Genomic DNA, 24097 nt, shown 5'->3' with positions numbered 1-24097 from the left:
TAAGAAAGGGAAGATAGACTATGAAAGTAAACTAGCGCAAAATATAAAAACAGATAGCAAGAGTTTCTATAGGTATATAAAAAGGAAAAGGGTGGCTAAAGTAAATGTTGGTCCCTTAGAGGACGAGACTGGGGAATTAGTAATGGGGAACATGGAGATGGCAGAAACTCTGAACAAATATTTTCTATCAGACTTTACGGTAGAGGACACTAACAATATTCGACAGTGGATAGTCTAGAGGCTATGGGGCGGCGGGGGGGGGGGGGGGGAAACTTACCACAATCACAATCACTAAGGAGATAAGTAAGATAATGGGACTAAAGGCAGATAAATCCCCTGGACCTGATGGCTTGCATCCTAGGGTCTTAAGAGAAGTAGCGGCAGAGATTGTGGATGCATTGGTTGTATTTTACCAAATTGCCTGGATTCTGGGGAGGTCCCAGCCGATTGGAAAACTGCAAATGTAACGCCCCTATTTAAAAAGGAGGCAGACAAAAAGCAGGAAACTATAGACCAGTTAGCCTAACATTTATGGTTGGGAAAATGTTGGAGTCCATTATTAAAGAAGCAGAGCAGGACATTTGGAAAAGCATAATTCGGTCAGGCAGAGTCGGCATGGATTTATGAAGGGGAAGTCATGTTTGACAAATTTGCTGGAGTTCATTGAAGATGTAACAAACAGGGTGGATAAAGGGGAATCAGTGGATGTGATGTATTTGGACTTCCAGAAGGCATTTGACAAGGTGCCACATAAAAGGTTACTGCACAAGATAAGAGCTCACGGGGTTGGCATGGATAGAGGATTGGCTAACGAACAGAAAACAGAGAGTCGGGATAAATGGTTCATTCTCTGGTTGGCAACCAGTAACTAGTGGGGTGCTGCAGGGATCAGTGCTGGGACCCCAACTATTTACAATCTATATAAACGACTTGGAAGAAGGGACTGAGTGTAATGTAGCCAAGTTTGCTGATGATACCAAGATGGGAGGAAAAGCAATGTGTGAGGAGGACACACAAAATCTGCAAAACGACATAGACTAAGTGAGTGGGCAAAAATTTGGCAGATGAAGTATAATGTTGGAAAGTGTGAGGTCATACACTTCGGCAGAAAAAAATCAAAGAGCAAGTTATTTAAATGGAGAAAGATTGCAAAGTACTGCAGTACAGTGGGACCTGGTGGTACTTGTGCTTGAAACACAAAAGGATAGTATGCAGATACAGCAAGTGATCAGGAAGGCCAAATTATATCTTGGCCTTTATTGCAAAGGGGATGGAGTGGCTATCAAGGGAAATCAGGGATAGTATTAAAGCCAAGGAAGTGGCATACAAATTGGCCAGAAATAGCATTATAATCTACTCATTGGAATTCAGAAGGATGAGAGGTGATCTTTTCGAAACATATAAGATTATGAGGGGGCTTGACAAGGTGGAATCAGAGGATGTTTCCACTGATTGGGGAGACCAGAACTAGAGGGCATGATCTTAGAATAAGGGGCCACCCATTTAAAACAGAGATGATGAGAAATTTCTTCTGAGAGTTGTAAATCTGTGGAATTTGCTGCCCCAGAGAGCTGTGGAAGCTGGGACATTGAATAAATTTAAGACAGAAATAGACAGTTTCTTAAACAATAAGGGGTTATGGAGAGCGGACGGGGAAGTGGAGCTGAGTCCATGATCAGATCGTCCATGATCAGATCAGCCATGATATTATTAAATGGCGGAGCAGGCTCAAGGGGCCGTATGGCCTACTCCTGCTCATATTTCTTATGTTCTTGTGTTCTTATGTAAGTCACATACCATCCTGTCTTGGAAATATATCGCTGTTACTTCATCGTCATTGGGTCAAAGTCCTGGAACTCCCTCCCTAACAGCACTATGGGAGTGCCTTCAACACATGGAATGCAGCGGTTCAAAAATTTCAAGAAGATGGCTCACCACCACCCTCTTGAGGGTTATTAGGGATGGGCAATAAATGCCGGCCTTGCCAGCAACACCCACATCCCATGAATGAATAAAAACAATCGCAGTGTTCCGGTAACATCAAGCTTGGGTTTTAAATGCTTGTAGTTTGTAGGAGCAAAGGAAGATTGAGGGAGGGAAAGAGTTCTACAGTCCTTCGCCCTGTAATAACAATCTGGCTGCCCACATAGCTTTAAACACTTAAAAAAAAAAAAAAAAAAGTTTTGCCCCGTCTACATTGGGGGTCCAGGCCCCAATTCCTGTTTCTTTTAAGAGTAGCAATTCACGCTGAAATGTAGTTCTGACACCAGCTATTCCCCAGTATCTAGCTTAAGGTCACTTGGTTGTAGGCAAGGGATAGCCCAATTCTATCCTCAATTGACATCTAAACATGCATTCCAATAATTATCAGTAGCAGGAACCATGGTCTATAATTTGCCTCGTTTGCTCAGGGACCCTAAGGTCAACTATAATGCTTGGAGGAGGGGGGGGAGCAAAAGTGCCCCTTTGGGAAAGGCCCATTAGCACTGGGAGGCACCAAGAGGGTGCTAATTTTTTATTGCCTGGGCGCGGCGGCCAGAGCGCCCCTCCTGGAATTGCCCCTGAGATTCTATGGGTGAAAATGGGTTCGCGCCATGTCCCCTACTTTTCACGCTGGGCGGGTGCGCACACAGCATTGACATCATCGCCATGCGCGCCGACCCCTTATTGCCCTGCGCTGAAATCACGGGCTGCGAAGCTGTCGTGCCTGGGGCGCACCGGCTGCCTTTGAAGTGGAGAGCCTTGTGCCACGGCCGGCATCTTTTTTTTTTGTCAAAGGTGGCCGTTGGTTCGGCTGGCCCGCCAACAGGCAGCCCGCTACCCCCTCTGGCCGAGCCACTGGCCCAGCCGAAACTCTCCCCATTGGCCCAATGTGTGCCATGAAAGCGGCTGCAGAGTTTGAAGCAGCCCTCCCCTTTAAAAGAAGATGAGGGACATTGTGATGCGTCAGCGCCACCTGGCATGTCCTCACTCTGCGTCGTGCCCCGCTAACGCCCCGGCAGTGCCCCACAGAGGCCACTCCTGGCTCCAATACTCCCCCACAACTTTCTAAGTGCACAATTCAATAATATTTAGCAGCCCAGCTCGCCGAACGCTATAACTTCACTTAATTCAAGTTGTGTGCCTCAATTGGGGTGCAGGGCAATTTAATCCCCTTGTACTGTAGCTCTCGCTAAGTAACTAGGACTAGAAATTGGACTTTTAATGTTCCTAGAAGTATGACTCACTGCCACATTGGGCAGTGGATTTGTGTGTCAGCTGTGGCTTAGTGGGTCGCACTCTTGTTTTTGAGTCCAAAGGTTGTGGGTTCAAGTCCCAGTCCAGAGACGAGCACAAAAATCTAGGCTGACACTCCAGTGCAGTACTGAGAGACTGTTGCACTGTCGGAGATGTCTTTTGGATGAGATGTTAAACCGATGCCCTGTCTGCTCTCTCAAGTGGACGTAAAAGATCCCATGACGCTATTTTGAAGAAGAGCAGGGAAGTTATCTCTGGTGTCCTGGCCAATATTTATGGGACTAACTATTTGTACTGCACTTCTTTTGACGGACGGGTGTCTTTCCAGTTCCCCCCACCCCCCTCCGTACTGCACTTTTTTGACCAACAGGCGACAAGCTCCACCCCGTCAAGCTCGCCTCCCCCCCCACCCCCAGCTGCATCATTCCATTCATATGATGCCAGAAGCAGGACCTGAAGCTCCGACTCTCTCTCGCTCTCTCTCCCTCCCCACCCCCGCCAGGTGGGCCTGCGCCCGATAGCAGTGGGAGGGTGGTGATGGCCGTGGGCTGATGCTCCTTTGCGAGCCTGATTCTCCAGCCGACCAGGCCTCCCACTGAGCCTCGAGTCCCAAGCCTCCCACTGAGCCGCAAGCCTCCGACTGGGCCCCAAGCCTCCCATGAGTTCCGAGTGGCGGCGGCCTTGGGGCCGCGAGTAAGAGGCTGGGGTGGGGGTGGGGGCGGGAGGGGAGCGAGTGAGTGACTGGGGGGGGGGGGGTTGTGGAGAAAGAGAGAGAGGCTGGGGGGCGGGTGGGGGGAGGGAAGAGAGGCTGAGGAGGGAGTGAGGAAAGAGGCTGGGAAGGGAGAGAGAGCGCTGATTGCGAGAGAGGGAGGGGGGACGAGAGAGAGGGGGGTGCGTGGAGAGAGAAAGAGGGGCGGTGGGGGAAGAGAGAGAGAGAGAGAGAGAGTGGGGGGGGGGGAGGGTGGGGGGAGAGAGAGAGGGTGGGGGGAGAGAGAGAGGGTGGGGGGAGAGAGAGAGGGTGGGGGGAGAGAGAGAGGGTGGGGGGAGAGAGAGAGGGTGGGGGGGGGAGAGAGAGAGGGTGGGGGGGGGAGAGAGAGAGGGTGGGGGGGGAGAGGGAGAGAGGGTGGGGGGGGGAGAGGGAGAGAGGGTGGGGGGGGTGAGGGAGAGAGAGGGTGGGGGGAGAGGGAGAGAGAGAGAGGGTGGGGGGAGAAGGAGAGAGGGTGGGAGGAGGGAGAGGGTGGGGGGGGAGGGAGAGAGAGGGTGAAGGGGGGAGAGAGAAAGTTCGGGGGGGAAGAGAGAAAGTTCGGGGAGAGGGAGGGGGGGAGAAGTGAGAGAGAGAGCTGGGGCGGGGGGGGCGGGAGAGAGAGCTGGGGCTGGGAAAGAGTGAGAGTGAGCTGGGGGGGGGCGGGAGAGTGAGCTGGGGCTGGGAAAGAGTGAGAGAGAGCTGGGGGGGGGGAAGAGAGAGAGAGCTGGGGGGGGGCGGGGAAAGAGTGAGAGAGAGCTGGGGGGGGGTGGGGAAGAGAGAGCGAGCGAGCGCTGGGGGCGGGGGGTGGAAGGAAGAGAGAGAGAGAGAGAGAGAGGGGTGGGGGGGAAGAGAGAGAAAGTGCTTGGCGGGGGGGGAAGAGAGAGAGAGAGAGAGTGCTGGGGGGTGGGAAGAGAGCGAGAGAGCGCTTGGGGGGGGGGGGGCGAGAGAGAGAGAGCGCTTGGGGGGGGGGGGGTGGGGAGAGAGAGAGTGCTGGGGGGTGGGAAGAAAGAGAGAGAGAGAGAGAGCGCTGGGTGGGGGGGGGGGGGTTGCGGAAGAAAGAGAGAGCGCTGGTGGGGTGCGGAAGAGAGAGGGAGCGCTGGGGGGAGTGGCGGAAGAGAGAGAGTGCTGGGGGGTGGGGAGAAGAGCGAGCGAGCGCTGGGGGGGGGGGAAGAGAGAGAGCGCTGAGGGGGGGGAAGAGAGTGCGAGCACCGGGGGGCGAGAAAGAGAGAGAGCTGGGGGTGGGGGGGCCGAAGAGAGAGAGCATTGGGAGGGGGAGGGGGGAGAGAGCGCTGGGGGAGGAGGAGAGAGTGAAAGAGAGTTGTGGGGGGAGGTGTGAGAGAGCTGGGGGAGAGAGGGAGAGTTCTGGGGGGGAGGGGCGAGAGAGAGCTGGGGATGGGGGGGAAGAGAGAGGGAGGCGCTGGGGGGTGGAGGCGGAGAGAGGCTGGGGGTGGTGGTGGTGGGGATAGAGGCTGGGGGGGGGGAGTGAGAGAGGCTGGGGGGTTGGGGTGGGGAGTGCGAGAGGCTGGGGGGTGGGAGGAGTGAGAGAAGCTGTGGGGGGAGGGGAGTGAGAGGCTGGGGGGGATTGGAGGGGAGAGAGGGAACTCGGGAAAGACTGATCAACCTCTTCCAATCCCCTACTAGCGACATCTTTGGAGTGGATGATATCCAGAAGTCACGACACTGTCACTATTCACTTCATACCCAATAAACCTGTTAACAATCTGTATACAATGCCCCATCTATGGGGGAGGCGGGGGAAGACATGCACTTGCGCTTGGGTAAGCCACTTTGGGGGAGGTTTGCACTTGGACTGGGGTAAGACACTTTGGCTGTGGGAGGCATGCACTTGCGCTGGGGTATGGGACTTTGGCTGGGGGAGGCATGCACTTGGACTGGGATAAGGCACTTTGGCTGCGGATGGATGTACTTGGACTGGGGTCTGGGACTTTGGCTGGCCCTCGCTGTCTTCTGGGAAGTTCTGTCCTCTGTCGCTTCAGGAAGTCAAAGTGGATCGAGTTACAATTTGCAAAGTCAGTGAGACCTTGGGATGGGTGGATCCAGTGACATATTCCTGTGAAACTTCAGGGTGTGGCTTATCCTCCAAGGGGACCAATCAGAATTAAGGGGTGGAGCCTGTTGGCCATTTTTGCAGTATAAATAAGAGCGTCCAATATTTATCCCTCAATTAACATAACAAAAACATTATCTGGTCATTATGACATTGCTGTTTGTGGGAGCTTGCTGTGTGCAAATTGACTGCCCGTTTCCTACTTTACAACAGTGAGTACACTCCTAAAGTACTTCATTCGCTGTAAAGTGCTTTGGGACGTCCTGTGGTCATGAAAGGCGCTGTATAAATCTAAATTTTCTTTTGGATTTACCCACTGAACAATTTAGAAGGCTTTAAAATGTTTATTTCTCATGCAGATTACAGTAAGGGTCAATCTACAAAATGCTGTCTGAATTTACTTACATTTTTGTGTTGATTGGGGCGCCTTCTTCCACCGTCTCTTCTGAAATATATTTTTCTACTATTTGGCAGTTCTGTAAGTAAAATGCGAGAGGGGTTGGCAAAATGCTGAGTGAACGTCTGAAGAACAGTGTTAACTTCTCTGATAGAACAAGAACGTCTAAAATGTAACAATGAACTAGAAATTAAAGGAGTTGAATAATCACTTTGCCTCAGTACTATGACCTACCAAGTTTCCAGCTGCTGCCTTACTTTTAATACCTTCATAGACGCCACTGGAGCCTAAACTTCCGGTGATGTTATGAAGAGTTCTGCAGCTTGAAAAGAAGAGCTCCCTTCGGTCTGCAGATTTTAATTGGCCTATACCTGCAATATCTGTTCACCTCCACACAGTACTTTTATGTTACACGGTAGTTGGACTCCGTCATTGACTGGATATTTAAATGAGCTGACCCTACTATTTAGAATTAGGTCAGTGCTGCTATCAATGGTTGGTTGGAACCACCTCCCCCAGGCCCAATATCAGCGTGAATGGCCACATATATTTTTGGGGCCATAATTCTCTGAAAGCGCAAGTGCAGGTAGATAAAGCCATAAAAAGGCTCAATAGAATTTTTGGTTTCTTAAATAGTGGCATCAAGTTTTGAATTTATGCAAAATATTGTTTAGGCCATAGTTATGAATGCTGTGTGCAGGTTTTGGCACCCTATTATAGAAAGATCATTGAAGCCATAGGGTATGTATAGTGTAAATAATGCTAGATATAAGAAATTATAGTTATTTAGAGAGACTTCAGATGCTCTATTTATAAAGCCAAAGATCCCGAATGCCTTTTTAACAGACTTCAATTTTTCTAACAAGTCTATTCAGTGGCACTTTATCAAACATCTTTTGAAAGTCCTTATGTACAACATCAACTGGACTATCTTCATCAACCCTTTGTTATTTCATTGAAGAACTCAATCAAATTTGTCAGACATAATTTGTCTTTAACAAATCTGTATTGTCTGTCATTTATTAACCCATGTTTTTTCAAATGCTCACAAATTTTATTTTGAATTATAGATTCTAAAGGACTAGATTTCCTGGGGTTAGAGCAGGTCATCATCATAGGCAGTCCCTCGAAATCGAGGAAGCCTTGCTTCCACTCTAAGGTGACTGTACAGTCCAATACGGGAATTACAGTCTCTGTTACAGGTGAGACAGGCAGTGGTTGAAGAAAAGGGTGGGTAGGGAGTCTGGTTTTCTGCACGCTTCTTCCGCTGTCTGCGTTTTGTTTCTGCATGCTCTCGGCAACAAGACTTGAGGTGCTCAGTGCCTTCCCGGATGCTCTTCTTTAGGGCGATCTTGGGCCAGGAATTCCCAGGTGCCGGTGGGGATGTTGCACTTTATCAAGGAGGCTTTGAGGGTATCCTTGAAACATTTCCTCTGCCCACCTAGGGGCTTGCTTGCCGTGTAGGAGTTCTGATTGAGCGCTTGCTTTGGGAGTCTTGTGTCGGGCATGCGAACTATGTGGCCCGCCCAACAAAACTGGTTGAGTGTGGTCAGTGCTTCGATACTGGGGATGTTGGCCTGATCGAGAAACTGACGTTGATGCGTCTATCCTCCCAGTGGATTTGCAGGATCTTGTGAAGGCAGCACTGGTGGTACTTATCCAGCACTTTGAGGTGTCTACTGTATATGGTGCACCTCTCTGAGCCATATAGGAGGGCGAGTATCACTTCTGCCCTGTAGACCATAAGCTTGGTGCCAGATTTGAGATCCTGGTTTTCAAACACTTTCTTCCTCAGGCGACCGAAGGCTGCGCTGGAACACTGGAGGCGGGGTTGAACCTCATCGTCTGTTACATATGTGGACTTGTATTTACTCTGTACAGCCACCAGAGGGCTCGTTCCCTGGAGTCCCAAGGGATCCCATAATCCCTTGGGAGCACAGGTATTTAAGAAGGCTTCACAGGTTGGAGGTGCACTCTGGAGACCTGCAATAAAAGACTAAGATCACACGTTACCTTGAGCTCACAGTATTCAGTCTGCTTCTTTCTCCATACACAATAACTGGCGACGAGATACAGATAGCGAACCCAAAGATGCAGAGAACAGTGGGCATCGTGGAGAAATTTTCGGAGGGAGATGATTGGGAAACTTTTGTGGAGTGACTCGACCAATACTTCGTGGCTAACGAGCTAGATGGGGTAGAGAGCGCTGCCAAACGAAGGCGATCCTCCTCACTGTCTTTGGGGCACCAATGTATGACCTCATGAAGAATCTGCTCTCCAGCAAAACCCACGGTGAAATCGTACGACGATTTGTGCACACTGGTCCGAGAGCATTTGAACCCGAAGGAAAGTGTTCTGATGGCGAGGTACCGGTTCTACACCTACAAAAGGTCTGAAGGCCAGAAAGTGGCACGTTATGTTGCCGAGCTAAGATGCCTTGCAGGATATTGCGAATTTGAAGGACATTTGGAGCACATGCTCAGACTTTTTCGTAGTTGGCATTGGCCACGAAACCATACTTCGCAAGCTTTTGACTGTAGAGACCCCAACCTTGAGTAAGGCCATAGGGATAGCCAAGGCGTTCATTGCCACCACTGACAATACTAAGCAAATCCCTCAGCGCACGTGTTGCTACAAGTTGCTACTGTGAACAAAGTGATGATGTTTTCGAATCGTAACGTACAGGGCAGGTCACAAATACCCGCAGCTACATGTCCGCAGATGTCTGAGTCCACCATCAAGGGTGATGAATGCAAGGCCCTTAACACCTTGTTGGCGCTGCGGGGGTGATCATCATTTCTGTCATGTATTTAACTGTCATTGTAACCCATGTATAAACTGACTAGTTGTACACTGTGAGAACATTGACCACTAGGTGGTGAACTTGTGAGAGACCCTCCTAACCTGGTCTTTCAGGTATAAAAGGGGAAGCTCCACCCACCTTCATCACTTTAGTGCTGGAATAAAAGTTGCTGGTCACAGAGTGACCTCTCAAGCATGGGCCTTGTGTGCACTTGTACTGCATAGTAAGGACATATCATTGGCGACGAGAAACTGGGATTAAAACCACGCGAGCATGGCCACTAGCAGCAGAAACAAGAGGTACTATGTTGGTGATGATTGGGACGACTGTATTGAGAGACTACAGCAAAGCTTCGTCACTAAAGAATGGCTGGGACAGGATTCGGCCGACAAACGCAGGGCTCATCTGACGGTTTGTGGGTCCAGGACGTACTCCCTGATGAAGGACCTTCGAGTGCCAGAGAAGCCAGCGGACAAGCCTTTTGAAGAGCTCAGTAAGTTGATCGGGGAACACTTTAAACCGGCGAGCAGCATGCACATGGCGAGACACCGGTTTTATATGCACCGGCGGCGAGAAGGACAAAGCATTCCAGATTTCGTGGCAGACCTCCGATGACTGGCAAGCCTATGTAAGTTCCCAGATGCATGCAGAGCGGAAATGCTGCGAGACTTTTTTATTGAGGGCATCGGGCACGCTGGGGTTTTCAAGAAACTGATTGAGACCAAAGACTTGACCCTGGAAACAGCGGCTTTGATGGGCCAGACATTTATCTCAGGGGAGGAAGAGACCAGAATGATGATTGACAAAAATCTTGGTTTAAATGCAGCAAATGGACAGGGAGTCAACATTGTTAATGCGGAACATAGTTCCCCAGACAGACAGTGGTAATCGGACATGCTCGAGCATGCAGTTGAATCCAAAGGGGGAATTCAACAGAGACAATGGCTAGCTGAACGGCGATTCACGCCATCGCAAGGGACAATGCGGCCAGTAATGGGGCCATCAACACCTGTTAATGGTGTGCTTAAAAACAGTTACACAGACAGTCGGAGACGATCGACTGGTAATGGGCCTTTTGTTTCCAACAATGGCTCATGTTGGAAGTTTGGAGGCAAACACACAGCCAGAGCTTGCAGGTATCAGCAATATGCCTGCAGAAATTGCAACGTCAGCGGTCACTTGGCGCGTATGTGCAGGAAGCCTGCAGCCAGGTTGATGTACGAGGAGGACGGGGACGATGTAAGCCCTACGAGGCCAAATGGACAATGGGGGAAATCGCTGAAAGCTGAAGTTCAGCGAATTCATGTGGAGCACATATACAGTTCATACACCAGGACACCACCGATAATGATGAAAATGCTCCTCAATGGCATCCTAGTATCAATGGAACTAGACACAGGCGCCAGCCAGTCCCTGATGAGTATTAAACAGTTCGACAAGTTGTGGGCGTCCAAGGCCAGGAGGCCAAAATTATTGCCGATTGACGCACAGCTACGGACATATACAAAGGAGATCATTCCGGTGCTGGGCAGCGCCACGGTAGTCGTGACCCACAAAGATTCGGAGAACAGATTGCCACTCTGGATTGTTCCGGGGGATGGTCCCGCACTACTGGGGAGGAGTTGGCTGACTGTCATGAACTGGAAATAGGGCGATGTCAATGCAATTTCTTCTGTGGAACGAATATCATGCTCACAGGTCCTGGACATATTTGACTCACTATTTCACCCCGGCATTGGCACTTTCATGGGGACCAAGGTAGTGATTCATATAAACCCGGATGCCAGGCCAGTACACCACAAGGCCAGAGCGGTGCTGTACGTGATGCGGGAAAAGATAGAAGGCGAATTGGACTGCCTGCTGAGGGAAGGCATCATCTCGCCAGTCGAATTCAGTGACTGGGCGAGCCCGATTGTGCCGGTGCTCAAGGCGGATGGGTCGGTCAGGATATGTGGTGATTACAAGGCCACCATCAATCGGGTGTCACTCCAAGACCAGTACCCGCTACCGAGAGCGGAGGACCGCTTCGCGACGCTATCCGGTGACAAACTTTTTTCAAAATTGGACCTAACCTCAGCTTACATGACCCAGGAGCTGGCGAGTGAGTCGAAGAAGCTGACCACCATCATGACACACAAGGGGTTGTTTGAGTACAACAGATGTCCGTTTGGGATTCGCTCGGCCGCCGCGATCTTTCAATGCAATATGGAAAGCCTCCTGAAGTCGATTCCAAGGACAGTGGTTTTTCCCGACGACATCCTCATCACGGGTTGTGATACTGAAGAACACCTCCGCAACCTGGAGGAGGTGCTACGCAGACTGGACCGGGTAGATCTGCGATTGAAAAAGGCGAAGTGCGTCTTCCTAGAATTCCAGGTAGAATTCCTGGGGATGTGGGTAGCAGCAAACGGGATCAGACCTACTGCGTCCAAAACAGAAGCGATCTAGAGGTCACCCAGACCCCGTAACTCGACGGAGCTGCGTTCGTTCCTCGGGCTCCTGAACTATTTTGGTAACTTTCTTCCCAAATTGAGCACGTTGTTAGAGCCGCTACACGTGCTCCAACGCAAAGGTCGTGTGGGTGTGGGGGGGACAGCCAGGAAAGGGCTTTTGATAGAGCACAAAATTTGTTATGCTCCAACAATCTGTTAACGCTATATGACCCATGTAAGAAACTTGTTTTATCGTGCGACGCGTTGTCCTATGGGGTCGCGTGTGTGTTGCAGTATGTTAATGCCAAGAGTCAATTACAGCCGGTAGCTTATGCCTCCAGAAGTCTGTCCCAGGCAGAACGGGGCTACGGGATGGTGGAAAAGGAAGCGCTTGCGTGTATATATGCTACAAAAAAAAAAATGCACCAGTACCTGTTCGGCAGGAATTTTGAGCTGGAGACAGATCACCAACCCCTAACGTCCCTTTTGGCCGACAACAAGGCCATAAATGCAAATGCATCGGCACGCATACAGAGGTGGGCACTCACGTTAGCCACCTATGACTGTACAATTCGACACAGACCAGGCACGTGCTTTACAAGCATTGAATTCCAGGACTTCATGGCAGGAAATGGTATCAACCATGTCAGAACGGCACTGTTCAAACCGGCCTCAAACGGCCAGGCGGAACGAGCAGTGCAGATAATCAAACTGAGGATGCTCAGAATCCAAGGGGGTTCCCTACAAAGCCGCTAATCACGCCTCCTGTTGGTCAATAGATCCCGACCACACTCGCTCATAGGGGTCCCACCCGCAGAGCTGCTAATGAAAAGGACGCTCAAAACCAGGTTATCCCTTGTACACCCCACCATGAAAGAAATTGTTGAGAGCAGGCACCAGTCACAATGTGACTACCATGATGGGAATGCGAGGGCATGATGTATTGATGTCAATGTCCCTGTCTTTATTCTCAACTACGCTGCAGGGCCTAAATGGCTCGCAGGCACTGTGATTGCCAAAGAGGGGAATAGGATTCTGGTAGTTAAACTTACCAGTGGACAAATCTGCCGCAAACACGTGGATCAAACAGAAAGGAGGTTCAGCAACCCCATAGAAGAAGCAGAGGAAGAACACGATGTAGAGTTCACTCCTCCACAGCTGGCCGAACACCGGAACCAAGTGGAGGAGAGCCCAGTCACTGTGGGCAGTCCAGACAGGTCTGAGGCACCGTAAACAGCAGACACTCAGGCTAGTGCCCAACAACCGGAGCCCCAACTCGGGCGCATAACAAGGGAGCGTAAACCACCAGAGAGACTTAACCTGTGATCCCAATAAGATTTTGGGGGGAGGTGATGTCATTTATTTAACTGTCATGTAGCCCATGTATAAACTGACTAGTTGTACACTGAGAACATTGACCACTAGGTGGTGAACTTGTGGGAGACACTCCTAACCTGGTCTTTCAGGTATAAAAGGGGAAGCTCCACCCACCTTCATCACTTCAGTGCTAGAATAAAAGTTGCTGGTCACAGAGTGACCTCCTCTCAAGTATGGGCCTCGTGTGCATTTGTACTGTATAGTAAGGACATATCAGTTTCCACTCATGACGATTCAAAGGATACGTTTGCAAGCGCTGTGGAACAATGGGATAGCTCCAACGAGTGTGCTAAGCCTGTTAAACCTGCAAACCACCACGTTGCAGAGGAGGACAGATCCACGGAGGATCACTACGAACCAGAGCCTCAGATAGAGGAGGCAGAGGTACATGGGGTGCACACATTCACCACGAATTGTCCCTGATAATGCTGAATGTTGAACTAAATGGACTCCCAGTGTCAATGGAGCTGGACACGGGCGCGAGCCAGTCCACCATGGGCAAAAAGACTTTTGAAAGATTGTGGTGCAACAAGGCCTCAAGGCCAGTCTTCGCTCTAGTTCGCACGAGACTAAGAACTTACACTAAAGAACTGATTCCTGTAATCGGCAGTGCTACCGTTAAGGTCTCCTACGATGGAGCGGTGCACAAGCTACCACTCTGGGTGGTACCGGGTGATGGTCCCATGCTGCTCGGCAGGAGCTGGCTGGGAAAGATATGCTGGAACTGGGACGACGTCCGAGCGCTATCACCAGCTGACGACACTTCGTGTGCCCAGGTCTTAAACAAATTTCCTTCGCTGTTTGAACCAGGCATTGGGAAATTCCAAGGAGCAAAAGTGCAGATCCACCTAATTCCAGAAGCGCGACCCATCCATCACAAGGCGAGAGCAGTACCGTACATGATGAGAGAAAGGGTAGAGAGCGAGCTAAACCAGCTGCAACGAGAGGGTATCATTTCACCGATCGAGTTCAGCGAGCGGGCCAGTCCTATTGTCCCAGTCCTCAAAGGATACGGCACCATCAGAATCTGTGGCGATTACAAAGTAACTATCAATCGTTTCTCCCTGCAGGACCAATACCCACTATCAAAAGCTGACGACCTCTTTGCAACGCTGGCTGGAGGAAAGACGTTCATGAAGCTGGATCTGACTTCAGCCTACATGACGCAGGAACTGGAGGAATCATCGAAGGCCCTCACCTGCATCAACATGCACAAAGGTCTTTTTGTTTGTAACAGATGCCCGTTTGGAATCCGATCAGTGGCAGCGATATTCCAGAGAAACATGGAAAGTTTACTGAAGTCAGTCCCACACACCGTGGCCTTCCAGGACGGCATCTTGGTCACAGGTCGGAACACAGTCGAGCATCTGCAGAACCTGGAGAAGGTTCTTGTTGACTCAACCGCGTAGGGCTCAGGTTAAATGCTCGAAGTGTGTTTTCCTGGTGCCTGAAGTGGAGTTCCTGGGAAGGAGGATTGCGGCGGACGGCATCAGGCCCACCAACGCGAAGACGGAGGCAATCGAGAATGCACCGAGGCCACAGAACGTGACGGAGCTGCGATAATTTCTGGGACTCTTGAACGACTTTGGTAACTTCTTACCGGGTCTCAGCACCCTGCTAGAACCACTACATGTCTTACTACGAAAAGGGGGCGAATGGGTTTGGGGCAAAAGCCAAGAAAATGTCCTTGTAAAAGTGAGAAAATTGTTCTGCTCAAACAAATTGCTTGTGTTATATGATCCATGTAGGCGTTTGGTACTAGCATGTGATGCGTCGTCAAATGACGTCGGGTGTGTATTGCAACAAGCTAATGATTTCGGGAAACTGCAACCGGTTGCTTATGCATCCAGGAATCTGTCTAAGACTGAGAGAGCCTACAGCATGATTGAAAGAGAAGCGTTAGCATGTGTATATGGGGTAAAGAAAATGCACCAATACCTGTTTGGGCTAAAATTCGAATTGAAAACTGACCATAAGCCACTTATATCCCTGTTTTCCGAGAGTAAAGGGATAAATACCAACGCATCGGCCCGCATCCAGAGATGGGCGCTCACGTTGTCCGCATACAACTACGCCATCCGCCACAGGACAGGCACAGAAAACTGCGCCGATGCTCTCAGTAGGCTGCCATTGCCCACCACGGGGGTGGAAATGGCGCAGCCCATAGATCTAGCCATGGTTATGGAAGCATTTGAGAGTGAGCAATCACCCATCACTGCCCGGCAGATCAAAACCTGGACAAGCCAGGGCCCCTTAGTCAAAAGCTGTGTGCTTCATGGGAGCTGGTCCAGTGTCCCAGTGGAAATGCAGGAAGAGATAAAGCCGTTCCAGCGGCGCAAAGATGAAATGTCTATACAGGCAGACTGCCTTCTGTGGGGCAATCGAGTAATGGTCCCCAAGAAGGGCAGAGGCACCTTCATCAATGATCTCCACAGCACCCACCCAGGCATCGTAATGATGAAAGCGATAGCCAGATCTCACGTGTGGTGGCCCAGTATCGATGCGGACTTAGAGTCCTGCTTTCACAGATGTAATGCATGCTCGCAGTTAAGCAATGTACCCAGGGAGACGCCGCTAAGTTTATGGTCTTGGCCCTCCAAACTGTGGTCTAGGGTACATGTCGACTATGCAGGCCCGTTCTTGGGTAAAATGTTCCTTGTGGTTGTAGACGCGTACTCCAAGTGGATTGAATGTGAGATAATGTCGGCTAGCACGTCCGCTGCCACTACTGAAAGCCTGCGGGCCATGTTTGTCACACACGGCTTACCCAATGTTCTGGTGAGCGACAACGGGCCATGTTTTACCAGGGCTGAGTTCAAACATGGATCAAACATGTCACATTTAAACCCGCATCCAATGGTCAGGCAGAGAGAGCAGTGCAAACCATCAAGCAAGGCTTGAAGAGGGTGTCTGAAGGCTCACTGCAGACTCACCTATCCCGAGTCCTGCTTAGATACCGCACGAGACCCCACTCACTCACTGCGATCCCACCTGCTGAACTGCTCATGAAAAGAGCACTTAAAACGAGGCTCTCGTTAGTTCACCCTGATCTACGTGAACAGATAGAGAACAGGCGGCTTCAACAAAGTGCATACCATGATAGTGCAAATGTGTCACATGAGATTGAAATCAATGATCCTGTATTTGTTTTAAATTATAGACAAGGTCCCAAGTGGCTTCCCGGCATTGTCGTGGCCAATGAGGGGAGCAGTTTGGGTCAAACTTTCAAATGGACTCATTCACCGGAAACACTTGGACCAAATCAAACTCAGATTCACGGACTACCCTGAGCAACCCACCTTGGACCCTACCTTTTTTGATCCCCCAACACACACACCAGTGGCAACCGACACCACGGTTGACCACGAAGCAGAACCCATCATCCACAGCAGCCCTGCAGGGCCCAACACGCCAAGCTGCCCAGCGAGGCCAGCTGCACAGCAGCCCAGCGAGGGCTCAACAAATGATTTAACAACCCCAGCTTTCACACCGAGACGATCAACCAGGGCAAGAAGGGCCCCAGATCGACTCGCATTGTAAATAGTTACATTATCGACTTTGGGGGGGAATGTTGTTATACATGTGGACTTTTATTTACTCTGTACCGCCACCAGCGGGCTCATTCCCTGGAGTATAAAAGGGATCCCATAATCCCTTGGGAGCACAGGTATTTAAGAAGGTTTCACAGGTTGGAGAGGCACTATGGAGACCTGCAATAAAAGACTACGGTCACACGTTACCTTGAGCTCACAGTATTCAGTCTGACTCTTTCTCTATACACGACAGTCCATGTCTGGCCTTGCTGATAGTAGGCTCCCGAGATATGGAAAATACTGCGCCATGGATTTTGATGACAGGGGGGCAGTGTTGTGAGGTGGAGTCAGGTTGGTGGAGGACCTTTACCTTATGGATGTTTAGTGTAAGGCCCATGCTTTCATATGCCCGGTGAAGATGTTGATGATGGCTTGGAGTTCGGCCTCTGAATGTGCACAGACTCAAACATCGTCTGCATACTGAAGTTCTATGACCGAGGATGGGACGACCTTGGATCTAGCCTGGAGGCAACGAAGGTTGAACAGGTTCCCATTGGTTCTATAATTTAGTTCCACTCCAGCGGGGGGCTTATTGAGAGTGAGATGGAGCATTGCAGTGAAGATGATCAAGAAGAGCATTGGCGCGATGACGCAGCCCTGCTTGACCTCGGTCCGGATGTAGATTGGGTCTGTGGTGGATCCATTGGTCAGGATCATGACTTGCATGTCGTCGTGGAGCAGGTGGAGGATGGTGACACATTTTTGGGGGCAACTGAAATGGAGGAGGACGCTCCATAGTCCCTCACGATTTACGATGTCAAAGGCCAAAGAAGGTGAGGTCAAAGAAGGCAATGTACAAGGATTGGTGCTGTTCCCTGCATTTCTCTTGTAGTTGTCACGTGTTGAAGATCATGTCCGTTGTACCCCTTAGTGGACAGAATCTGCATTGTGACTCTGGGAGGAGTTCTTCAGCCACAGGGAGAAGATGGTTGAGGAGGATTCTAGCGAAGACTTTCCCAGTGGTCAGCAGCAGGGAGATTCCCCTGTAGTTGCTGCAGCTGGAATTGTCACTCTTTTTGAAAATGGTCACAATTACAGCATCTCTGAGATCTCCCAGCATGCTCTGCTCTCCTTCCAGATAAGAGAGATGAGGTCATGCATTCATGCCAATAGTGCTTCTCTGCCATACTTTAGTGCCACAGCGGGGATTCCATTTGCTCCCGATGCCTTCTTGTTCTTGAGCTGATGGATGACCTTTTCTACCTCATGCAGGGCTGGGGTTTTGCTGAGATAGTGACAGGTAGCAGAGCAGGTGGAGAGTGAACATATCAACCAATGGGTGGGGGGCATTAAATCAAGTGGAGTCCTGAGGGGATCAATTAACTCTTCAGTAATGGTAATGTGTTCCCTCATGAGCATATTTACAATTTAAAGAATCTGGGGCGAAATTTGGTCGTGCCCCATTTGAGGTGGTAACTTTTCACTTTTAGAAAATTTAGTGCCCGACGAGATGGCTTGCCAAATTGCGTGAAATTCAGCGTTTTCATCCCAGGAGTGAAGGGAGGCGGTAAGTGAGGCCTCAGCTGGGCACTGCAGCGGTGCTATTCACAAGGCCCAGGATGGCCGAGTGGTTAAGGTGTTGGACTTAAGATCCAATGGAATTATAACTGCGAGGGTTCGAATCCCACAACTGGTAATTGCTTAATTAAACAGAGATTACTTCCCATGCTGCTCAGTGATACCCGATTTACATCTGTTGCATTTGCATGTTTCGGTGACACTCTGAGCAGATAATGAAAGGTATCTGTATCGCTACTCAAAAGAGTTTCACAGCAAGTTATCCAATTTCAGTTGAGTTCCATTCAGCAATCAGCCTTCAATCCTTGACTCCAGCTCGATCTGGCTCTTAAAGGGATGGTCATTTGAATCTGCTGCTGCTAATTTTCAGCATTGCTGTACTTGAGTCAATGATCTGTGGACCTGATGAACATTCCTGACAAAATGGCAGCTGCTAATCCCCCTTCAAGGGAGATGGCCACACGTTTTAACAATGTGGCTCTGGAGACATTGGTGGGGGCACTGGAGACAAGGAGGGAGTCGCTATTCCCTGCATCGGCAAGGAGGCCATCTCCACAGGTGTTTCGTGCCATGTGGCAAGAGGTGGCCCAGGAGGTGTTGGCCAGCACAGTGGTTCAGAGAAGCCTCACCCAGTGTAGGAAAAAATTGAATGACCTCTGTCGGGTAGTGAAGGTGAGTACATGCTTCCACAAAACACAAAAGCAAAATATTGCGGATGCTGGAATCTGAAATAAAAACAGAAAATGCTGGAAATACTCAGGTCAGGCAGCATTTGTGGCGAGAGAAACAGAGTTCACGTTTTCAGGTCGATGACCCTTCATCAGAACTGGAAAAAGTTAGAGATGTAACAGGTTTTTAAGCAAGTGTAGGGGCAGGGAAAGGGGGAGGGAAGGAAAGAACAAAAGGGACGTTCTGTGATAGGATGGAAGGCAGAAGCAATTAAGAGACAAATGGGATGATGGTGCAAGGCAAAAGGAGACAGTAATGGGGCAAGTTAAGAAACAAAGATGAGTCTAGATAGGATGTAAATGGTTTAATCATCAACAGCTGCCGTGGGAAAAAAAAAAGCAAAAAAATAAAATAGGGGCAGAGGATATGGTCTGAAATTGTTGAACTCTATGTTGAGTCCAAAAGGCTGTAAATTGCCTAAACTAAAGATGAGCTGCTATTCCTCAAGCTTGCGTTGAGCTTCATTGGAATTGTGTAAGAGGCCGAGGACAGGGCGATCACCATCACCTGCAAGTTCCCCTCCAAGTTACACACCATCCTGACTTGGAAATATATCGGCGGTCCTTCATATTTGCTGGGTCAAAATCCTGGCACTCCCTCCCTGACAGCACTGTGGGAGTACCTTCGCCACAAGGATTGCAGCAGTTCAAGAAGGCGGCTCACCACCACCTACTAAAGGGCAATTAGGGATGGGCAATAAATGCTGGCCTTGCCAGCTATGCCCACATCCTGGAACGAATAAAGAAAAATATTCAGAGTTTTCACTTACTGTGGCTGATTGGGAGAATCCCCAATTAAATTCCCAGTGAGGATTTTTATTCAATAACAAAGTCAGCATCTTGCCTGGCAGAGCGAGGAAATTAATTAAACGATATAAGAAGCAAATTAAAATAATTCCTGTTAAACACCAAGCGAAGAGTAGTTATTGTGTGTAGTGACCTCTGCACGCTTGTTATGGCAGAGGAAACTGTTCCAGAAATCAAGTCAAAAACAAGGACAGACCTATTAAGTGTAGAATGCTACAACTTTAAATAAAGCAACTTAATTACTCATTCACACCAGAAGTGATTTTCAGTTTTCTCCATTAACTACTTGATCCTATGTGTAAATGCCAAGTAACTAATTTAAAATAATTAAAATACATTCTCTCCACCTCCCCACCCCTCGCCCAGGTATCAAACAATCTGGTGAATAACCTTCTATGGATATGCCGGTGTACTTGGATCGCTGCTCCGGCTGGAGATTAGAAATGTTCTTGTTTTGCGGAGTTTCAGGTTTTTTTTCTTCCATAACTAGATGTGAGTATACAAGAAGGCAGCAGGTGCATTGGAGAATCCAGAAGCAGTACACTGTCCGAGCCATCTTGAATGTTGGCGAACTAAAGGGTAGGCAAAACTAAACAGGTTATTAATTGTGCATCTACAGCAAAGATGCAAACATATTTTTCTATAATAAAGAAAGAACTTGCACTTTTCACATCCTCAGAACATCCCATACTGCTTTACATTCAATAAAATATTTTTGAAGTTTAATCACTGGTGAAATGTAGGCATACACGACAGCCAATTTGTGCAAAGCAAGGTCTTAGAAACAGCACTGAAATAAATGGCCAGTTCATCTGTTGTGTTAAGAACATAAGAAATAGGAGTAGGCCACCTGGCCCCTCGAGCCCGCCTGCCATTTAATAAGATCATGGCTGATCTGAGAATGGACTCAGCTCAAAAATCTACCTATCTCAACCTCCAGCCTCCACAGCTCTCTGGGGCAGAGAATGCCATAGATTTACAACCCTCTAAGAAGTAATTCCTCTTCATCTCAGTTTTAAATGGGCGGCCTCTTATTCTGAGACGATGTCCCCTAGTTTTAGATTCCCCAATGAGTGGAAATATCCCCTCTGAATCCACCTTGTCGAGCCCCCTCATTATATTATATGTTTTGATAAGATCACCTCTCGTTCTTCTGAACTCCAATGTGTACAGGCGCAACCTACTCAACCTATCTTCATAAGTCAACCCCTCATCTCCAGAATCAACATAGTGAACCTTCTCTGAACAGCCTCAATGTAAGTATATCCCTCCTTAAATACGGAGACCAAAACTGTACTCTAGGTGTGGCCTCACCAATACCCTGTACATTTGTAGCAGGACTTCTCTGCTTTTATACTCTATCCCCCTTGCAATAAAGGCCAACATTCCATTTGCCTTCCTGATTACTTGCTGTACCTGCATACTCACTTTTTGTGTTTCATGCACAAGGACCCCCAGGTCCCACTGTACTGCAGCATTTTGCAATTTTTCACCATTTAATTATAATTTTATTTCTATTTTTTCTGTCAAAGTGGATAACCTCACATTTTCCCACATTATACTCCCATCTGCCAAATTTTTGCCCACTCACTGTTGGTTGAGGAATAAATATTGGCCAGGACAGGGCACCAGGAGAAACCATTTTCTCTTCAAAAATTGGCATAGGCTCTTTTAGTCCGCCTGAACATGTAGACTGATCCCCAATAATGGCTAGCTGCCATTGGAGAGAAAGAGAAAAACAAACATAAAATCGAGAGGCGGAGGGGGGGCGGGAAATCTGTAAGCGTGACCCTGAGCTTCTGGTCGCCTGTCACTTTAATTCCCCACTCCACTCCCACTCAGACATCTCCGTCCTCGGCCTCCTATACTGTTCTAATGAAGCTCAACGCAAGCTCGAGGAACAGCACCTAATCTTTCATTTAGGCACTTTACAGCCTTCTGAACTCAACATAGAGTTCAACAATTTCAAATAAACCTGCCCATCTTTGGCTCCCTTTCCCCCCACCCCACTCCCCACTGATTTTATGGGTTTTTTCTCTTTGTCTCCAATGGCAGCTGGTCATTATTCTGCCATTCACACCCAATCTGGACTAATCTTTTTCTAACTTCTTCCGTTACCATTTCAATTTGGCCCATCAACCCTTTTGTCTCTCTAAACTCTCCTTTCTTTCGTCCTATCACAGATCTTCCCTTTTGTTCTTTCTTCCTCTCCACCTTTTCAATGTTCCTTAAGAATGTTCTTTTCGAACATTTGCCAGTGCTGCCGAAGGGTCATCGACCTGAATTGTTAACTTTGTTTCTCTCTGCACAGATGCTGCCTGACCCACAGTAAACATTGCATGAGGGAGAAATTGCACAATTGAAGAAAATGCTTTTGGGGAGGTTTTTGAAAGAGAAGGAAAAGGTGATTTCGAGAGCGAGTTCTGGGATACTGAAGGTAACTGAGCATTGCAGAAGATATCAAGAGTAACCAGGATGATTCGGAATGGAAAATTTTTAAATGGTGAGGAATCGAATGTTGTTTTCATTGCAGAAAAGAATCATAGAATGTTAGTGTATAAATAGACCATCTAATCTCAAATCTCACTAGTGTTTTTTCTTGACGAGCCACCTAGTCTAATCACACTCTCCTGCTCATTCCCCATACTCTTTATTTTTCCAACAACTATCTAATTCCCCTTTTTAAAGTAGTCCGGAGATGCTGACATTTAAAGACCACATTCTGGGTGCAATTTTTCAACATTACATGGAGCCCCACAAGCGAAGGATTGAGAGGAGCCAGGATTCAGGTGTTTAAAATCCCAAAGGCAATGGGTAATATAACAGCAAGTTGGTCATTTGGTTTGAATTGTGATTATAGAATTACAGGCAATAAGTTCGAAAATGTAAAAGTTTAAATGCTATCAGAAGTTAGAAGTTTTTCTTTCCGGTAATGGAGACATTAAAAGAAGCTAACAAGTTCTGTGTGGATTGAAAAGAAACTGGACAGATATTTGGGTAAAAGAAAGAAAGACATATTTATATAATGCCTTTCATGACCACTGGACATCTCAAAGTGCTTTACAGCCAATGACGCACTTTTGGAGTGTAGTCACTGTTGTAATGTGGGAAACAGCAATGTGATAATGACTAGATAAACTGTTTTTGTTATGTTGATTGAGGGATAAATATTGGCCAGGACACCAGTGATAGCTCCCCTGCTCTTCTTCGAAATAGTGCCATAGGATCTTTTGCGTCCACCTGAGAGAGCAGACGGTTCCTCGGTTTAACGTCTCATCCGAAAGATGGCACCTCCGACAGTGCAGCACTCCTTCAGTACTGTACTGAAATGTCAACCTCGGTTTATGTGCTCAAGTTCCTGGAGTGGGATTTGAATCCACAACCTTCTGCTACCCATTGAGCCACAGCTGACACTAAAAATGAAAAATACTGACGATTATAAAGTAAAGAACAGTCCTAGATGAGTTAATATTCATTGGCACCACTGGCTCCACTCCTGTTGGGCTGCAGAAATAATATCTGTGGATTGCATCTTTTTAAAGTTTCTGCATTACAACAGTGCTTCAAAATGTACTTCATTGGCTGTAAAGCACATTGGGACGTCAATTAGTCATGAAAGGCACAACATAAATGCAAGTCTTTCCAATATGAATATGATCTAACTATATTGGGCCCAAGTTTCCACATGATTTGCGCCTGATTTTTAGGAGCAACTGGTGGAGAACGGACTATCTTAGAATTCGCAATTCTCCACATTTATTTTTCTGCAGTTCTAGTCAGGTAGAACAGTTCTATTTTGGAACAGAATTTTTTCTTCAAAAGGGGGCGTGTCCGGCCACTGACGCCTGATTTGAAAGTTTCCACAGTGAAAACGTACTCCAAACTAAAGTAGAATGGAGCAAGTGAAGATTTTTGTAGAACTGAAAAAACCTGTTCTACACATTAAAAAATCAGGCGCAGGTTACAAATCAGGCGTCCAGAACGAGGTGGGGGGGGGAAGGGAACTCATTAAATTCTATAATCAATCCTTATTTATACTTCTACAAATATTATACAAATAAATCCAACCTGAATAAACATTTATAAGCAAAGAAAAGATTAAATAAACCATCTTCCTACCTGTGTGAAAGTGCTTCAGCCAGGAAGAATGGTGCAGCAAGCCTCACAAAACGAGGGAGCCGACCGAACGCGGACAGGGGGGAGGAGGGAGCCGACCGAATGCGGGCGGGGAGGAGGGAGCCGACTGAACGCGGGGGGAGGGGAAGGAGGGAGCCGACCGAACGCGGGAGGGGGGGGAGGGAGGGAAGGGAGCCGACGAACACGGGAGAGGGGGGGCGGGGGGAGGGAGCCGACGAACGTGGGAGGGAGAGAGCCGACCGAACGCGGGGGAGG

General features: G+C 48.5%; 1 protein-coding gene across 1 annotated transcript in view; it reads right to left on the bottom strand.

Annotated features, from left to right (window-relative positions):
* asip1 (agouti signaling protein 1) overlaps window positions 1–24097 on the bottom strand; it is a 123629-nt gene that overhangs the window by 1847 nt on the left and 97685 nt on the right. Inside the window, exons 2-3 of the mRNA XM_070896412.1 lie at window positions 20096–20277; window positions 6456–6526 (exon numbers count right to left, since the gene is read on the bottom strand). Coding sequence (XP_070752513.1) covers window positions 6456–6526; window positions 20096–20261 — 237 coding nt within the window. The 5' untranslated portion in view covers window positions 20262–20277. The remainder of the gene's footprint in view (window positions 1–6455; window positions 6527–20095; window positions 20278–24097) is intronic.

Source organism: Pristiophorus japonicus, chromosome 12, assembly GCF_044704955.1.
Source record: "Pristiophorus japonicus isolate sPriJap1 chromosome 12, sPriJap1.hap1, whole genome shotgun sequence".
Taxonomy (NCBI): Eukaryota; Metazoa; Chordata; class Chondrichthyes; family Pristiophoridae; genus Pristiophorus; species Pristiophorus japonicus.
The sequence above is the reverse complement of the archived record's forward strand: the minus strand, read 5'-3'. Positions and strand labels throughout refer to the sequence as shown.